This window comes from Metopolophium dirhodum, chromosome 1 (assembly GCF_019925205.1).
Source record: "Metopolophium dirhodum isolate CAU chromosome 1, ASM1992520v1, whole genome shotgun sequence".
Taxonomy (NCBI): Eukaryota; Metazoa; Arthropoda; class Insecta; order Hemiptera; family Aphididae; genus Metopolophium; species Metopolophium dirhodum.
Genome location: NC_083560.1, coordinates 18,433,824 through 18,445,732, shown reverse-complemented (window position 1 = coordinate 18,445,732; position 11,909 = coordinate 18,433,824). Strand labels below are relative to the sequence as shown.

At 29.6% G+C, this 11,909-nt stretch overlaps 1 protein-coding gene across 1 annotated transcript; it reads left to right on the top strand.

Annotated features, from left to right (window-relative positions):
• Positions 1-593: 593 nt before the first annotated feature.
• LOC132936549 (uncharacterized) lies at positions 594-6,078 on the top strand. The gene is made up of 5 exons (XM_061003290.1): positions 594-786; positions 962-1,078; positions 1,930-2,031; positions 2,149-2,229; positions 5,643-6,078. Exons 1-5 carry the CDS (start codon positions 737-739, stop codon positions 5,710-5,712), a joined length of 420 nt encoding a protein of 139 aa, XP_060859273.1. The 5' UTR covers positions 594-736; the 3' UTR covers positions 5,713-6,078.
• The last annotated feature ends 5,831 nt before the right edge of the window (positions 6,079-11,909 follow it).

Genomic DNA, 11,909 nt, shown 5'->3' with positions numbered 1-11,909 from the left:
GGTGATTTTAAAATAATTATAGTCATTAATATTGATCCGTTAGTATAGATAATTTGTAAAAACGATTCAAGTATAATCAATACTACATCTGATATATTACACTTAGCTTTTATTTTTTGTAAAACCATACTTAAGGATTATTAGTACAAACATTTTAATAACTCAGAAACCACTAACGAGAATTTTTATTTAGATACATGAACATTTTCGAGAAAATTATCAACTAAAAACAGAAATGGGGGGGGGTTCTCATTTGAAAAATAGATGTTTGTACCTATCGCCACAGGACACTATCCTTTAGTAGTGCAAACAAATTCAAGAATTTAGGAAATACTATGGTCTATGAGTATATTTAAAAATTCAAAAAAATCAGAATTTAAATTAATTCACTATTAGAGGAAAAAGATGGAGGTGAGCTTGCTCGGTGAATCGCCCTGTATATGAATACCACTTACACTTATATACGTGTAGGAGGGCGTTCTAAAGTGACACTGACAAATGTAACGCTTTCAATCCACTGCGTCTATAGTATAGGTACATGCCATATATATATATATAAGTGTGCGCGTGCGTTCGTCAGCGGATATAGTGGCTCTTATACCGCGATTTAAGATGGTATATGGTTGCCCGTCGACTACGGTAAAATGTGTCAGTACAGAAACGTTTCTTCTGAGTACACGTGTTATATATACTTGCTTTTGATTTTCGAAGCGATAACTTTCGTTATGATATTACGATGGAAAAATCAAGTGCAGAATCATCAAACGGTGACGTCATCGTAACCAAGTGAGTTCATATTATTGAAAATATACCTATTTATCTCGTATTTTTAGTTGCGTAAACTCCTCTATAGACTACAATATAATATAATGATTAATAATAAAGCGTTTCGTATCAAAGTGGAAATCGCTATTGTTTTAATATTATGTTCTATTATTTGTTTTTGATTTTGTTTTTTTAGCGTCAAGAAACAAAAGAGAACAAACGCCGAACGTCAAAAAGAGTATCGACAGCGTAAAAAAGAAAAAGAAAAAATTCGTAGTTCAACAAATGCATCAAACGCTCACCGTCAACAAAGGTATGACGTTATTTATAAATACGATGGTTCATACCATCTTGTATAAGTGCAATATTAAGAGATAGAGAGAGAGAGAGAGAGAGAGAGAGGAGAAAATCCTCTGAGCAGAATTCCTAACCTGTAGCCGGTAAAGTCGGTGCTTGTTAATATTTATTCTACCTTATCGATATAACAATATACCTACTCATTGTTTTAATAATAGGCATTTTATTAATGCTAATTCTTTGCATACGATTGACACTCTTGATATTGTATAGATAAAAGATAAGATCACCTCCTTTTTATATAGATAAAAAACAGAATATAGTTATACAGTTTTAGGTTTTTTGAGACTTTATAAATTAAATTATAATGTCCACACATATTTATAATTTTATAGTTAATATAATTTATTGTTTTATATACAAACTAGCCCTCTTGTCTAGTACAATATAATATATTAAGTCAGTAAATTTGGATAAAAAAAAGGGGACGTTTAACAAAATATATTAATATATTGGACATTTTAAATCATCGGGACACTTATTTTTTTATTTTTAATGAAATAATGATTTTTTTTTTTGACAACAATTGATTTATTGCAATAAAAACATAATAATCAATGGAGATAATTAAATTTAAAAAAAAGTCAACAAATTATCTAGATGACACACAACACTGGCAATAATAATTCACGTTCAAACTTTATGAATGTTTAAATACACAAACATTTTTAACGGTTATAATATAAAAATATTTTAAAATTTTAAAAGACAAGTGGATTTCTTTATTCTTTATACGCATCGATGTTTAAATTTATATATTTTTAGTGATAAAACTATTTTAATAATGCTATGGTTAATGTATTTTAGTGTCGAAAAAAAACCCCATGCCCAACGTCAAAAAGCATATGAGCAGCGACAAAAGAGTTTGCCAAGTAAATCACAGGGGTCGCTTTTTGACAATTTACAAAGGTGTGTACACATATTTTTTGCATTTCTCTATGTTTAGATGTATATTTATGTGTATATTATGTATCCACATATTACTTATAACTTTTGATTTATTTCAATTTATTTGTATTTACATAGTGAAAAAAATTCATGCAAATGCAAAAAGTATCGAGCTAAATCGAATGGGAAAACGTTTGAAGAAGACGATGGTTCGTCCTCGTAAGAAATAAAATATTTTAAATTACAATACTTGAATATATGGTCCAAAAACAATTTAAATTTATTTTTTAAATCGAGTTTAGTGATAATTTATTCCATAGGTATTCATTTTTAATTTATTATTTGTAAATTATTAACACTATTAACCTAACGTCTAACGATCCTCTGTTAACTTAACTCAACTTGTTAACTGAATTAATTATTTTCATCAACTTGCTCACCTTTGTGCTATACCTGCCTGGCCAGACATTGATTTTTACAGGAGATGCTGTACCTAACCCAGTGGCGTGTATCATAAAAAAATTTGGTGTTGCTCAAATAATTTTAAGAGACCTACCCCTCATAATACTGTCATACCGACCTATAAAATTACCTATTTTTTCATCTATCAATACCCACCCACCCATATTTAAGGTGTTTCCCGAGCAACACTTGGACCCTATGTTACACGCAACTGATCTAACCTAACTTAATAGGGTTCAAAAGCTGTTGCATTCGCATAATTAATTTTTTTATGAGTCATTAGATTCATTGCTAGAAATAAATTATTTTTTAAATTCTACTAAGCATTAAAAGTGTGTAATGTATATTTTGTGGTATTTTAGTTTTAAGGGCATATATTTTAATCTTAAAATTGTTTGGAGCGTATTCGAAGATTAATGATGTAATGCAATTTAAAAATCATTAAATTCAAATAAATGTACATCCATTTTGAAAGACCTCAGTTTTCACTTTAATATGCCTGTAGTGTTTTTAAAAATATACCTACAGTTTGTCTGAAAGAGCAAAATTAATATTTATTATTAATGTTATGGTCAATCTAAATATTTAAAAAAAGAATCGTATTGTGTGAACATTTTTTATATCTATTTATACATTAAGTTAAGTTATTTTAGAAAAAATGTACAAATTTAGGCTCATATGTTTATCTTACCATAGACAGGGTGATTATCAAGCATATTAACCCCCATTTTTCCCATTTAACAATACATTTATTCCAATTTTGATTTTTAGAATTTTTACGTATGCCTAAGGTCCATATTTTTTTATTTTTGATATTTTTTCAACTATTACTTAAATACAAACTTTCATTTTTTGAACGAAAACCCTACTTTTTCAGTCAAAACTATTAAGCGAATGATTTACTCCATAATTTGGATGTGTATCTTTATCGAAATTCTATTGAGCAGTATCTGAGTTATTATAATGTTTATACTAAGGATACTGGATAATAATCCATTGGCATTCATTATATACTTGGATCATTCTTGGATCTATTCATAAATCAATAGTTATTATCAGGGCTCGTAACTTCATGCACTAAAAAATGCCTAAATAAGCATGCATTCATGCACTAAAAATTGTCAAAATATGCACTAAAAAGTTCAAAAATATGCATTTATATGCCCTAACATTTTTAAATTATGCAATCAAAATATGCATAGTGTAAAAAAATCATGAGCAAAATTTAAAATAATAAGAATAAAACCATGAATTTATAAAATTACAAATTCCGCCACAAAATTTTGCAAACGGCCCGCAACTGTTTGTTTTTCTTTCGGCATTGTTTAAATTAATAAAATATTAATGATAATGTGTACGGTACCTATGCCTCACACGAAAACACTAAAACAAGAAATTGAACGGACGAACTCATACGAGTATACGACTAATATGAGTAGACTTATCGGCGAGTGCAAGTATACTATATGTTATTACTGTACCAATGTACAAAATTATAAATGCGGGTTGGTGAGAAGCTGCACGCGTGTACAGGTTCGTTTTGACGACGAACTTTGTACGGTGGAGGATGATAGTGGTAGCGATTAGATTATTTCCGCGGTAAAACACATAAAATCTAAATAGGTATGTACTAGGACACTAGGTAGTCACACACACACACTGAAAAAAAATAAATCAAAACACTATAATTTTGTTAACGGGAAAATAAATAAAAACAAGAAACTTTTCAAATATTCGTCTAAAAAATATTTATATGAAATAATATTATGCACTAACGACTGTAAAAAATCAACTATATGCCAAATATGCCTTAACACCCAAAACATGCAAAAACATGCATTATCAAACTTCATATTATTATTACTATTGTTATGAAATGGATTTGTATCTCGATTAGCATGTTTTCCTGTGTAGCAAAAAAAACACGCAGATGCATGAACTTACGAGCCCTGGTTATTGCTATGATATTCAATTATTCATCTAAGCCCACATAACAACTAAACCCAATGAGGGGTATATAATAGTATGAACAAATTATATGATAATTAATTTTGGCATTTCCAATAATATAATGGTTTATTGGGCGGTTTGTGCGTAAAAATACCTAATATCGATATAATTATCTTATATTTAATCTGTGCCTGTTTTAAAGTCAATTTTCGATATTGTAATTAGTAAACTCAATAATATTCAAATTCAAAAAGTAAAATATCACAAGTCTAAGTGCTAAATTTAGTACAATGAAAATAAAATATCGAAAATCGATCCGTATACAGGCATATTGGTATATTGTATAACATGTGGTCATACTATAATGTCACTCAGCCGACTAAATTGTTGGAAATACGAAACTAAGTTTCAGCGTTTCCCTAAAATTCACATTAATTCATAATTCTAATTATAGTGTGTCAAGTGCTGCGTTATTGACATTTACTTGCAACGCTATTTCTTTTATACATTCACACTAATGATCATTTATTGCTCACACATTTTACATGATACCCATGCACACACACAGAAAATTGCCTTTGTTGAACTCTTTAAAAAAGGTCGGTATTGATATACCTTAACCCATTACTATAGACATATTAATATTATCCTTAGGAGGTCACAAAGTTTTCTAACTTAAAAAATACTGTTCGAATTTTGATGTGGATATAATATGTTACATAAAAATACTCAAAAAATATCCGCGGAATAATTGAAAGTGAAAAAAAGTAGGAGGAGAGTTCCTATTTGGAAATCAGAAGTTTTATTGATATACATGATCATCACCCCTATATAAGTGGTACAAAACATCTCAAATATTCGAAAATATGGTCTTCAAGTGTATTTAAAAATTCTGAAAATCAGAATTTGAATATATGCATTATTTGAGCATAGAAATAGGGTGATTAAAAATCCTCATCCTTGCATGTAAGATTATAGCTATGAAGGCACATCACATTGGTTTAACTTTCCTGAGAATATTAACCTTGGGCTTGACTGTTGATAATTTTAATAAAATATCTGGACTTAAACAAACAATTATAAATACTAAGTGCATATTTGTAATTTTTTGAGCGCATAAACGCATGGATGTTTAGTATCTTTTAAGATAGTTAAGCTCCGAACACACTACAGTCGTGATCATTATATAGACACTAAAACGTAGCTTTCGACTTTCAAAGGCACACCGGACGAGCGCCTTCAGAGGATCACGTCCAGTCCCCTGCACCCGTGTCCGATTCACACTTGTGATGACTGATGGCAACTATAGGGAGACTCAAACTTGGCTTTCAACGACTTTTTCTGTAAGAAAAAAACGCATCAGACCGCCAAAACATTGGTACCGATATAACGAAACTGCATAGATTGCGTCTTTTCAACTGAGACTATTTTAGCAGGTATATTCCTAGGTAATACCTCACTGGGCCCAGGTATAATATACCTAGGTATATTGCCGACCAAGTTTCCAAACATATCCAGTTACACCAGCAACCCGTCTTCGTATATAAAACGTGTATATAAACGCCTATTAGCGGGTCCATAGTACATTTAATCGTTTGACAATATATCTAACTTTGGACGAATTCGTTCCTATATAATGTGTAAAAATGTAGTTTTTTTTTTAATAGGTAGGTACTATGTAATTATAAATTATCCTTACCAATATTACTTTACTGTAAATTAGGCCGAGGACTGTTATTATTTAAAATTAAATAAATGAATAAATAATCTCTGCCTAACGTATTCGATACGAATCTCTGAAACCTCTGCGTCATATATTGAGCTCGATAAACGTATTTTTATGGGACGAAGCTTCGGTCCAGTGTCATTTTACTAAGAGAGCATGTATTAAAATTAATAGAAATATATAACTTAAATTGTAATTTTTTTAATTATTTGATGGATTGAATACATCTTCACGTGTACACATTACACGAATCATCGAGCGTGTCCATTGCTCACCCCTGCGTTTAGGTACTGTTTGATAAAATATATTAATCTATTCGAACTTTTACTGATTTTAAATTTACATTTACTTACCGAAATAATAACGACCATATTTTCAAGGTACCATAAGTAATTTCGTTCTAATGCGATTCCACTTCAATTTGTCAATAATGAGTTAAACGTGAGTTTATTTAACATTTTTTTTTTTAAATAGATTAGGTACCTATGTACTTGCGGTGAATCTAAAATCCGCCTTCTAAGCTGTTTAGCTTTGTGTATACTACAAGGATAATAATCCTCGATAATAGGTTTAGAATAGATATGTGTAGTGTATATATGGGCCCTATGAACTCGGCTTAGTAACATACAGCTCTGACTTTCTCGTCCCCCCCCCCCCAAGTACCACTAACGCTGTAAGTCGACATTGTAATAACATGTATAATATCGTATAATGACATAATATATTTAATATTATGGCGAAAACAACGTCGGTTCTTGGTCGGACGAGTTCGAGAACGCAAAAAAACCGTTCTCGTCGCTGTAACATAGCATATTATAATAGTCTACGGCATGGCTAATTCTGTTATATAATAATAATATTATGTTTAGCGTGCGTTTTTTCGCTTCAAGTCTCCCGCCGAAGAGTCTTAAACTGGATTGTATATATTTTGATCACTAGGACCCGGAAATTAATGAGCTAAAAATATTTTTAAAAAAATGCGCACAAAAAATGTTAGAACGACTTTTAAACATTAAAAATTTACTTAAAAAAATTATCACAAAAATATTAAAAATTACTTTTTGATAACTATTCACATTTTTAAAAATTTACGTTTAATAAAACATCCACTTTGTGTACCTAAATCGTAATTATTATAGGTGCTAGCTCTGCGAAAATGTTTATTCTCGAAGGAGCCTTCAAATATGTTTTTTCAGTTTAAAATAAGTTAATTGACTTTTGGAATTTTTTTTCTGATTACCGGTCCTGAAATAGTATTTGCCCACAGTTTATTAGATGAACGTATATTGCGACAACAGACGATAAAGATAACGAACGTCGATAGTTGAAAAGTTAATGGAAACTGAACGTGTTACAATGAAGTATAACTTTCAACAATAAAATTGCAAATATAATGTGTAAAAAAAAGTACAAAAATTATTAAAATGCACCTAAAGTACTAAAAAATGACCGCGTAAAGCAATAAGTTCCCTAAAAAATGCAAAATAAAAATTTTACCATTAATCTATGTATTGTCAAATTTCTGTAAAGACGAGCCTCAGATGTAAGCATTAGAAAAAAAAATGCAAATTCATCAAGTTTCTGGTCATATTATAGTGATCACGATCACAGAGGCGTCCACTGAGGCAACTACTACAGTAATCATAGCGACTACAAACATGATGATGATGATGGGTTTCCTGTGGAGCGAACGAGTAAGTTACATTAGGTAGTTAATATTTTTATCAAATATTTGAGCGTAAAAGTAATCGAACTACGAACCAATAAAACTTTGGTCACAATATTGTATTATGGTGACATTGTACATGGTCACGTTAAGTTAATCTTATGGAAATAATAATGAATAGAATATGGAACCTTATAGAAACCATTATTTAAATTAATTTAAAAACCAAACATTACCGGAACCGATACTTTTACTTTACAAATTTGTTTACATAAACAGGTACTTAACAATTTTTTTATTTTTTAAGAACCGAAAAGAAACCGAAACCGAAATTTTAGATTTTCTGGGGACCGTACAGGAACCAGAACCGTAAAAATCATCAAGGTTCCAGTCCCTGATTCAAATCAATTATTCGTCAAAACAACATAGGTATATAAATACAATTGAATATAACAGTACATACGAATCAAAAATTACTGTCACATCGTAAGCGTGTTAATTTCAAATCGCTGAACAATAGCACTTAATATTATACCAGATAACTCAGTCCGATGCTGAAAGAGACGTTGGCGATTTATTGAGAAATTAATCTAATTAATAAATGATTTACGCGTTAATAGAGTATATCATTGGTGGTCTCCCTTTTTGTTAATTACTTTTATGTATAACTGCTTGAGTCAAGTTGAGTTGAAGCTTTTAAAAGTTAAAAACAAATAAAAGTAACTCTTAACTTTAAACTTAACTAATACTGTTCTACATCAACTTAACTTAACGAGTTAAACAAGATTAGTTATCTGGTCCAGCCTTGATGATATTCAAACAATTAAAATATAATGTCACTAATATCAAACTACTAATTTCTAACCAAACGTAGAGGTACCTACAGATATTTTTAAATGCAATGTATCTGATTTTAATTCAAAACTGTACCGCCAAGAATATTTTTTTTTAATGCTGGCACATAACAGATTTTTGATCTATTTTTATGCTGTATTTGGATGTATTTTGGCTTCACATATATATATATATATATATGGAAAACTTCGTTCTCCAAAATGACGTTTTCAAAGAATAAATAATATCGTTCAAGATCAACTGTTCTCCGCCTTGGAAATACTCTGCGCATTAGTTGTTCTTCAAGAGTACCAATTTTTTTTTTAAAAAACTGGCTAATGTTATATTATATTGAATAGTTTGCTTTAAATAGCTTAAAATATATTTTCAACACAAAAATAAACAAATTAGGTATACATATTAACTAAAGTTTAAGTTTAATCTGGCTCTTGAACATTTTTTTCTAAATTATCTAAACAATTCGAGGACTCACCCAAGTACACACAAAAAAATTGCATCGAAATCGCTGGAGCCGTTTAGGAGGTGTTTGAATACTGGCACACGGACCGAAGAAATATAATATTATATTCAGATTATTTCGCAAAATCTTCATTCGAAACCAAAAAACAAAAAAATAAAAAATCGCCCTCTAAAACACCTATTCGAAATAATATATCATTATACATAATACTAAAATATCTAATGCAATATTAATTTCTGTTTTGAAATCACAGTTTTATTTCATTCTCTGAGCGCGTTACGATAATAATCATAATAATAATAATAATAATAATATACGTGCGACAGTGCAGATATGTATACTTGTGCAAAAAAAAAAGACGCGTTTCGCCGAATGAAAAACCGTCCCGTCGGAGGAACTTTGACGTCCAAAAATGTAGGTAATAAAATATAAATTATTGCGATAAACGAACTGCGTGGAAGCGAATCGTCCGTGACGGAATTATATCATTCAAACTACGGTCCATACCATAATTTATAATGGTAAATAATTAATACTGGCGTGTTTCAATAATAATATTATAATGTATCGTATAATATAGTGCACCCGAAATCATAATAATAATAAAACTGTCACGGTTTAAACGGACTTTACTCACAACATCAATAACGAGCGTATATATTATTATGTCTACCAGCCGCACACGACATAATATTATATAATATTATTATAATACTTCGTTGTAATACGTGATGGCACACCGAAATGGCCAAAATATAATATTATACATGCGATGGTACGCGTATACATGCAATAAGAGATGTGTTCAAGTGTCTACACCTGCACTCGTAATTGTGGTTTTTTTGGAAAATAACGTTTTTGTAAAAAAACCTAGGCATACTTTTTATCGTTATAGTTTTTGGAACTCTTGTGATGTACCCAGTGTTGGAAAATATCCAGATAAAAATTGATCATCTATTATCTTAACTATAGATAATTTTCAGCTCGGTTCTATATTCAAGGCTGGGCAAGTTAATGATTTTTTTTTTTAATTAACTCAGTTAACTTAATTTAATGTGCACCGATAACAAAAAGTTAGAAGTTAAAAGTTAATTTAACTAATAGTTAATAACTATACGTCAACTCGGTTTAAAAGTGCATACACACATTTTGTTAACTTTTTATTAAGTTAAAAAAAAGTTTATCTATTTAGTAAAGTACTGATTTTTTCAACATAGTGTTTATACTTTACACAGTATTTCCATATAAGTTAGATTGGAATAACTTATCAATCTTTAGCTATACAAGTTGAACATTTAATACATTTTTAACTACAAAATAATTATAAAAAAATTATTAAATTTTGTCAAAATTCAAACTTTAAAAGCTTAAAAAAAAATGTGCCGATGTATTTTTAATATTTTTCAAATATTATTGTAACAATAGATTAGGAGTCTTGTATTGCATTTTCACGATTTTTACCCAACAAATACAATTTAATTCATATTTATAGAAAAAAAAACTAAAAAAATTGAAAACTGACAATGTCCGTAACCAGCTCAAAATGAGTCAAAATGTTTTCAAAATGTTGTCGTATATAGAAAATTAAAATATAAACATTCAGTAAAATGTTCATGTATTTACAGTTATTCGTTTTTGAATTACAACAAAATAACAAAACTGCTACATGAAAAATCGACTGAATATCCAATCTTGTAAAAACTAAAAATATAAACTTAAACGCTCGTAAAAATCTCATTTGAATTTGCTTATAGACATTTTTTGATAGAGGTAGACAAACTTATGAGGAACCTTGTATTACATTTTAAAATATTGGATTAAAAAAGAAAAATTTTCGTGTATTCTTCACTCAAAATAATTTGGTCATTTTCGTGATTTCTCCGTAGGTTGTCAGGATTTGAACTTTAAATGTCTATAAAAAAAACCTGTGATTAAGGATTTTCAATAATTTTCAACTGTCATTGTAACAATAAAGCCTTGCCTAACATAACCTAACCAGCCTTGTATTAAATTTTCAAGGATTTTCACCCGACACATAAATTTTTATTGATATTCATAGGAAAAAAATACTGATACAATTGGAATCTGAAAATGTCCCTATAAACAGTTCAAAACAAATCAAAATATTTTTAAAATTGTATCATGTATAGAAAATGCAAATATAAACAACTAGTGAAAAATGCATGTATATATCATATATGTATATTCAATTGTTTTAGAGTTACACCAAAAACTGAAATCGATTTTGTCAAAAAACCGATTTTGCGTAAAAATTTCCGTTTTCCCTTAATTTTTATGTTGTTTTTTCCGGTGCTTTTGAAAGTTATTGGGAATTTTAAATGTTGACCTCCCGAACGGTGCGTCAAGTATATGCGCAACTAGATGCACTTTCCCACCGAACAAGTTACTGTTGAAGAATATCGAAGCAGTTTTAATGACTCAAATGGTGGTGACAGACACAAAAATAAAAAAAACACACACATCTTTGTAAAATCAATACATTCATCGCTCCGCTCAGAATCTAAAACAACTGTCAACAATTTTGATTATATTGTATTCCAATATGATTTATAATTTTTTTAGAAAATATTTAATTTGGTTGTCTTTGACGTTGTTCGGACGTCGCACTATCGTTCTACTAATTATGTCGGCAACGAAGATGGTGACGTATCATGCATTTTTTAAAAAAAAACTTTATGAAGTTTCAAAGCTTCGCTTAAACTTTCTGCTCGAGTATAATTTATTTTTATTTTTGAGAGCCACAGTGTCGACGACAAGGA

Coding starts and splice junctions, on each gene's coding strand:
- LOC132936549 (XM_061003290.1), top strand. CDS start 737: ATGGAAAAATCAAGTGCAGAATCATCAAACGGTGACGTCATCGTAACC. Junction 787..961: donor GGTGACGTCATCGTAACCAA/GTGAGTTCATAT, acceptor TTGTTTTTTTAG/CGTCAAGAAACAAAAGAGAA. Junction 1,079..1,929: donor AACGCTCACCGTCAACAAAG/GTATGACGTTAT, acceptor AATGTATTTTAG/TGTCGAAAAAAAACCCCATG.